The 8,135-nt window shown below is 43.0% G+C and overlaps 1 protein-coding gene across 1 annotated transcript; it reads left to right on the forward strand.

Annotated features, from left to right (window-relative positions):
- The first annotated feature begins 1,952 nt into the window (after positions 1–1,952).
- On the forward strand, positions 1,953–7,603 carry LOC129845769 (gastrula zinc finger protein XlCGF26.1-like). The gene is made up of 2 exons (XM_055913671.1): positions 1,953–2,730; positions 2,892–7,603. Exons 1-2 carry the CDS (start codon positions 2,295–2,297, stop codon positions 4,151–4,153), a joined length of 1,698 nt encoding a protein of 565 aa, XP_055769646.1. The 5' UTR covers positions 1,953–2,294; the 3' UTR covers positions 4,154–7,603.
- The last annotated feature ends 532 nt before the right edge of the window (positions 7,604–8,135 follow it).

Raw genomic sequence — 8,135 nt, forward strand, 5'->3', positions numbered from 1 at the left:
GGAGGGGTTGATGGGAGGGGTTGATGGGAGGGGTTGATGGGAGGGGTTGAGTGGAGGGGTTGATGGGAGGGGTTGATGGGAGGGGTTGAGTGGAGGGGTTGAGTGGAGGGGTTGATGGGAGGGGTTGAGGGGAGCTGAAGGATGGTACTAAAAACAACAAGGTAACATTTGTTAAATGTGTCCATAAAATGTATATAGTATGTATAAGCTGGAAGTAGAAGCCTAAGTATTGTTGTCCATTAGTTTAATCCAATTAGGGGAGGGGTGGTAGGGTTAGGGGAAAATAATAATGGAAAATATATTAAAATATACAGTACCAGTCAAAAGTTTGGATACCTTCTCATTCAAGGGTTTTTCTTTATTTGTACTATTTTCTACATTGTAGAATAATAGGGAATACATCAAAACTGAAATAACACATATGGAATCATGTAGTAACCAAACAAATGTTAAACAAATCAAATATATTTAAGATTTGAGATTCTTCAAAGTAGCCACCCTTTGCCTTGATGACAGGTTTGCACACTTGGCATTCTCTCAACCAGCTTCACCTGATGAAGGTGTGCCTAAAAGTTCATTTGTGGATTTTTTTTCCTTCTTAATGCGTTTGAGCCAATCAGTTGTGTTGTGACAAGGTAGGGGTGGTATACAGAAGATAGCCCTATTTGGTAAAATACCAAGTCCATATTATGGCAAGAACATCTCAAATAAGCAAAGAGAAATGACAGCCTATCATTACTTTAAGACATGAAGGTCAGTCAATCTGGTAAATGTCAAGGTCTTTGAAAGTTTCTTTGAGTGCAGTCGCAAAAACCATCAAGCGCAATAATGAAACTGGCTCATGAGGACCGCCACAGGAAAGGAAGACCTAGACTTACCTCTGCTGCCGAGGATAAGTTCAATAGAGTTACCAGCCTCAGAAATTGCAGCCCGAATAAATGCTTCAGAGTTCAAGTAACAGACATCTTAACATCAACTGTTCAGAGGAGACTGCGTGAATCAGGTCTTCATGGTCGAATTGCTGCAAAGAAACCACTACTGAAGGACACCAATAAGAAGAAACTTGCTTGGGTCAAGAAACACGAGCAATGGACATTAGACCGGTGGAAATCTGTTGTTTGGTCTGATGAGTCCATATTTGAGATTTTTGGTTCCAACTGCTGTGTCTTCGTGAAACAAAGAGCACGTTAACGGATGATCTCTGCATGTGTGGTTCCCACCGTAAAGCATGGAGGACGAGGTGTGATGGTGATTTGCTGGTGACACTGTCCGTGATTTATTTAGAAACCACATTTAACCAGCATGGCTACCAGAGCAGTCTGCAGTGATAAGCCATCCCATCTGGTTTGCGCTTAGTGGGACTATAACTTGTTTTTCAACAGGACAATGACTCAACACACCTCCAGGCTGTGTAAGGGCTATTTGACCAAGAAGGAAAGTGATGAGTGCTGAATCAGATGACCTGGCCCCAACAATCCCCCAACCTCAACCCAATTGATATGGTTTGGGATGAGTTGGACTGCAAAGTGAAGGAAAAACAGCCAACAAGTGCTCAGCATATGTGGGAATTACATGAAGAGACTGTTCCAGGTGAAGCTGGTTGAGAGAATGCCAAGAGTGTGCAGCTTTCATCAAGGCTAAGGGTGGCTACTTTGAAGAATCTAAAATATATTTTGATTTGTTTAACACTTTTCTTTGTTACTACATGATTCCATGTGTTATTTCATAGTTTTGATGTCTTCACTATTATTCTACAATGTAGAAAATTGTAAAAATAAATACAAATCCTGGAATGAGTTGGTGTGTCAACTTTAGACTGGTACTGTATATATATTTAGCTTTATTATTTTCCTCTAACCCTACCACCCCTCCCCTAATTGTAGTAAACTAATGGACAACAACACTTAGGCTTCTACTTCCAGCTTATACATACAATATACATTTTATGGACACAATGTATTTTACAGTAGTTATCTTTTGTTTGTTTTTAATATACCATCCTTCAGCTACCATCAACCCCTCCCATCTATCTTTGAATCCCATCCATCCACTCAGTGTTTGCTCACGCAAGCCATCTTGTGCGTGTTCGACTTTTGAATCAGACTTGACACCGTATCGTTGCCATCGCCACAGCAACGTGAGCTACCAAGTTGAATTTGTTAGCAGAGATTCCTAGTGCAGGGAATATTTTGCATGGTCTAGCTATCCTTTTACTAGCTAAGCTGCTCCAGTATTTAGTGAAACTCACCTTAAATGTGTTTTACTTCCTCTTTTGGATCCGTCTCTAGACTTCCATGTCTGAACTCAAGTCCACAGAGTCCCTGGGTTCTGGCGGTGGTGTTCCAGCCCAGAGAAGCTCACAGCAGAGTCCAGAGATGGTGTCATTGAAGCTGGAAGACTGCAGTCAAACACTGGAACTCAATGTGATTGTCAAAGAGGAATGGGAGGAGGAGATACAAGTAAAAGAGGTTGATCAGAGAGCAGTCAACGAGGAGGTTGAGGAGAGAGGAGTCAAAGAGGAAGTAGAGATGGCAGTCAAAGAAGAGCATGAGAGAACAGTCGAAGAAGAAGTGGAGGAGGAGCGAGCAGGCAAAGAAGAGCAGGGGGAGAGAGCGGTCAAAGAAGAAGAGCAGGGGGAGAGGGAAGTCAAAGAAGAAGAGGAGAACAGGGAAGTGTCTGCTCCAGATCTAGAGGAAGAGGAGGAAGAAGTAGATAGTATCACTGACCCAGGTAAGTTCAGGTGTGGAGTACGGAGAGAGGTTGGTGCCGTGGTGGCCACAGGGGATTCTAAAACTATTGTAGTGCTTCTGCTTGCATCAAAAGTCTTTTAAAGCCCCTTTCAATGTTCCCTTTCTAATTCTAACCCCAAATATCTGTCCATATTCTCACAGGAGAGAGCTACAACCCAGTTTCAGACAGTGAGCCCAGTTCCACAGCATCAGGAAACCATAAACAACACAGACGGAGGAACTCAAGACAGAAACATCACCACTGCATGGACTGCTTCACTAGTTTCTATGAGCCAGAGGAGTTGAGAAGGCACACTTGTAGGCCCCACCCCTGTTCAGATTGCAGAGGCAGTTTAATTTGTCCAACTCACCTCATACCACACAAAAAGACCCTCAAAAGAAAGAAAATGAACTCGTGTGGTCAATGTGGGAAGAGTTTTCGGACCCCAAGCAGCTTGAAGACACACCAGCTTACTCACAAAGGAAAGAAGTCGTACCACTGCTCCCAGTGTAGTAAGAAGTTCTGTCGCGTAGACGCCTTAAAGTCTCACCAGAGAATACACACAGGGGAGAAGCCTTTCCACTGCTCCCAGTGTGGGAAGACTTTTGGTTCGTCATTCAATTTGAAGCGACACCAGAAAATACACACAGGGGAGAAGCCTTTCCACTGCTCCCATTGTGGGAAGAGCTTCAGTGATGAAGAAAGTCGAAATAAACACCAAAGAATACACACAAGAGATAAGACTTTCCACTGCTCTGAATGTGGAAAGAGCTTCAGTAAGGGAGGAAATCTAAAGGAACATCAGAAAATACACACAGGGGAGAAGCCATTCAGCTGTGATCAGTGTGGGAAGAGTTTCAGTCAAACAGGAGTCCTAAAGAGACATCAGCTAACTCACACAGGAGAAAAAACATTCAACTGCTCCCAGTGTGGGAAGGGTTTCAGTCAGTCAAAACTTCTGAAGGGACACCAGCTAACGCACACAGGAAAGAAGCTTCACCACTGCTCTCACTGCGGAAAGAGTTTTAAATTGGAAGGAAGCCTTCAGAGTCATCAGAGAATACACAGTGGAGAGAAGACCCACCACTGCTCCCAATGTGGGAAGAGCTACAGTTGGGTAAGAGACCTAAAGAAACATCAGAGAGTACACAAAGCGGAGAAGCCTTTCCACTGTTCCCAATGTGGGAAGCGCTTCAACGAGAAAGGAAATCTAAAGCAACACCAGAGAAGACACTCAGGAGAGAAACCATACAGCTGTGATCAGTGTGGAAATTGTTTTAAATGGAAACAAAGCCTGAAGGAACATCAGAAGGCAAAGCACAGTGCAGTGCCAGACCATGGCCTTATAATTGTGTTGCCAAGCTGGGCATCTACATATCTAATTAATATTGACACTAACCAGATTTCCATCGAACCTTTTTAGGCAAAGTTAAAAAAATGTTAGATTTTTATTTGTTACATCAAAACTTAAGTGGAAAAGTAGCTTTTATGTGCTCTCTGTCATCATGCACTGTTTTTAATCTGTCTGTTTGGTGGAAACACCACTGATGGGAAGATGCATTTTGTTGATGTGGATTTTAGAATACTCACATGAAAATCTGTCTCCAATTGGATGGAAACCTAGCTAGTGTTGCACATTTGTTAGGCCAAATAGATGTAACAATATATTGAATTATGCAAAAGAGAGAGACTTCTGACAACTAAGTGACAACAGGTGGAGTCCATGTCCGAGTCGAGTCACGAGTCGTGAAAATCGTGAGTCCTGGTCTCGAGTACTACAACACTGACAGCTACTCTCCTTTAGGGAACGTTTCATTTGTGCAAATTGATTACTTTACCTTACTTTTCTTGCTTGGGCATCATTCAGGATACCTGGTTGTATTGCCACCACCTAACTAACCTGATTGAAGAGAGGTCAGTGAAGTTGATGAATGTGCAGTGGGTGTAGTAGCTCCGTTCAACCACAAGATTAAACTATTGACCCTTAATAAAAACAGCTTGAGTAAAAAGTTGCTTTCTTCCATCCAGTGGAACCGTGATGAACTTCTAAAACGGTCAAACCCCGTCACACATTATTTGAGCAACACATCACCATTGCTTCCAAACAAAATGGTATGAAGATATAAGATAAATACGATTCATAAAGAAGGATGATGTGAATTTGCTCAATGCGTGCGTGTAGTCCCGCACTAAGAGCCATGTACAGTCTACAGAGTTGTTCTGTGGGTGTCACTGAGTAGGCTGATAACCCGTTTCATTGATCCACAATCCATAGGTAAGGCTGTACAGTGCAGTATGCCCCCTTGAAGTTCAATACAACCACAGATTGTTTTATAAATGTTTAATTAAATTAACTAATAGCGGTTCCAAGCACAGAGATCCTATTAAATGAATTGAGGGGCTAAGTCATAAACCCTACAAAATTCCAGAATGGTACGAAACTGGCAGCCATTTTGGTCAGGGAGAATCCAACCCAGTCTAATTAGGGCTCCTGAGTGGCACAGCGATCGGAGATACTGCATCTCAGTGCTAGAGGCTGATTCCAGGCTGTATCACAACCGGCTGTGATTGGGAGTCCCATAGGGCGGCACACAATCGGCCCAGCGTCGTCCGTGTTAAGGTTCGGCCGTCATTGTAAAAAGTAAATTGTTCTTAACTGACTTAACTGACTGCATTGTCAAATAAAGGTTAAATAAAAATACAATTATTGGTATGAATGGCAGTAGAGGCATAAGTGATGCATTTCCTGCTTTTACTTATACAGGAAAATACAATTTAATGTTGGAAATGTTGGCATATTGCTAGTTATTTAGAAACATTTATGGAATAATTCCTCTAAAACTGTCTGGCTAGCTAGCTAACAAACTGCAGATAATTGTCAAATTCATTGTTTTACACAATATCTTATCACAGCACTGGCAAACCATGGTTGACCAAAATGGGCTGACCATTTATCATAAGAAGGTTCATTATATTCTAGTATTCCAATTCCTAATTCTATGGTTCCAAGCCCTTTCTATGGATTATATTTCTATGGTATTGTTCCTCAGGTTCTCTACCTTCCAGGTGGTGTGATAGGTTGGTTTATCATTGTGTGGGGCTGCTTTGGCAAGAGTCTGAATGGGAACTGTCTGTCTGACATTGACCTTATCATATCACTGGTACAGTGCATTCGGAAAGTATTCAGACCGCTTCACTTTTTCCACATTTTGTTAAGTTACAGCCTTATTCTAAAATGGATAAAATAAAATCCTCAAATCTACATAAAATACTCCATAATGACAAAGCGAAAAACAGGTTTTTCGAAATGTTTGCAATTGTATTAAAAATTGAAACCATACTTTATTTACAAGTATTCAAACCCTTTGCTATGAGACTCAATTGAGCTCAGGTGCATTCTGTTTCCATTGATTATTCTTGAGATGTTTCTACAACTTGATTGGAGGAGTCCACTTGTGGTAAACTCAACAGTTTTGACATGATTTGGAAAGGCACACACCAGTCTATATAAGGTCCCACAGTCCCACAAAACCAAGCCATGGGATCAAAGGAATTGTCCGTAGAGCTCAGAGACAGGATTGTGTTGAGGCACAGATCTGGGGAAGGGTACCAAAACATTTCTGCAGCATTGAAGGTCCCCAAGAACACAGTGGCCTCCATCATTCTTAAATGGAAGAAGTTTGGAACCACCAAGACTCTTCCTAGAGCTGGTCACCTGGGCCAAACTGAGGAATCGGGGTAGAAGGGCCTTGATCAGGGAGGTGACCAAGAACCCGGTGGTCACTCTGACAGAGCTCCAGAGTCCCTTTGTGGAGATGGAAGAACCTTCCAGAATCACAACCATCTCTGCAGCACTCCACCGACCAGGCCTTTATGGTAGAGTGACCAGACGGAAGCCACTCCTCAGTAAAAGGCACATGACAGCTCACTTGGAGTTTGCCAAAAGGCACCTAAAGTACTCTCAGACCATGAGAAACAAGATGCTCCGGTCTGATGAAACCATAATTTAACTATTTGGCCTGAATGCCAAGCGTCACGTCTGGAGAAAACCTGGCACCATCCCTACGGTGAAGCATGGTGGTGGCAGCATCATGCTGTAGGGATGTTTTTCAGCGGCAGGGACTGGGAGACAAGTCGGGATCGAGGGAAAGATGAACGGTGAAAAGCACAGAGAGATCCTTGGTGAAAATCTGCTCCAGAGCACTTAGGACCTCAGACTGGGGTGAAGATTCACCTTCCAACAGGACAACGCAGGAGTGGCTTCGGGACAAGTCTCTGAATATCCTTGAGTGGCCCAGCCAGAGCCCGGACTTGAACCTGATCAAACATCTATGGAGTGACCTAAAAATAGATGTGCAGCGACGTTCCCCATCAAACCTGACAGAGCTTGAGAGGATCTACAGAGAAGAATGGGAGAAACTCCCCAAATACAGGTGTGCCAAGGTTGTAGTGTCATACACAAGAAGACTAGAGGCTGTAATCGCTGCCAAAGGTGCTTCAACAACGTACTGAGTAAAGGGTCTAAATGCTTATGTAAATGTGATATTTCCGTTTTTTTAATGGGTTATTGTGATCAATACATTTTTCCTCATCAATCTACACACATTGATGAGAAAAAAAACTAAAATGTCATTAATTTTAGAATACAGCTGTATTGGGTAACAAAATGTGGGGGAAAAGTGAAGGGACCAGGCAAGACCAGGTGTGAAAAAAATGTATCTTTAGAAATCATTTACAGAACACCTGGAGATTATTATTCCCAACTACAGAAGACGACTCCTTTTTTTCCTCAAAGTCAGAAAAGCTTTTCAAGAATTGACTACATTTTTATTTCCCAAAATGCACTCAACAATAAACTGGATTCAAAAAGGTATGATATGTGTTCTTTGAAAATGTATTCTGACATGTTCAATCTCTCCCTAGCTCAGGCTTCTATACCCACCTGCTTCCAGATGTCCACTGTGCCCAAGAAAGGGAAAGTAACTGAACTGAATCCGGTAGCACTCCATTCTGTCATCATGAAGTGCTTTGAGAGGCCTAGTCAAAGACCATATCACCTCCTCCCTCCCCGACACACTCGACCCTCTCCAATTCGCCTTCCGCCCTGACGACGCAATCGTCATTGCACTGTACACTGCCCTCACCCACCTGGAAAGAAGGAATGCATATGTGAGGATGCTGTTCATCTCGACTACAGCTCAGCCTTCAATACCATAGTGCACTATCAGCTCGTTACAAAGCTCACAGCCCTGGGACTGAACTCCTCCCTATGCAACTGGGTCCTGGACTTCCTGACAGTCCGCCCCCTGGTGGTGAAGGTAGGCAACATTACCTCCTCGACACTGATCCTCAACACGGGGGCCCCACAAGGGTGCATCCTCAGTTGCCTCCTGTATTCCCTGTAT

The sequence above is a fragment of the Salvelinus fontinalis genome, unplaced genomic scaffold, assembly GCF_029448725.1.
Source record: "Salvelinus fontinalis isolate EN_2023a unplaced genomic scaffold, ASM2944872v1 scaffold_0364, whole genome shotgun sequence".
NCBI classification, from domain to species: Eukaryota; Metazoa; Chordata; class Actinopteri; order Salmoniformes; family Salmonidae; genus Salvelinus; species Salvelinus fontinalis.

Bases quoted from the DNA above. Each gene is read 5' to 3' on its own strand.
- LOC129845769 (XM_055913671.1), top strand. From the start codon at position 2,295: ATGTCTGAACTCAAGTCCACAGAGTCCCTGGGTTCTGGCGGTGGTGTT. The intron at 2,731-2,891 runs GTAAGTTCAGGT...ATATTCTCACAG, and splicing joins AGATAGTATCACTGACCCAG to GAGAGAGCTACAACCCAGTT.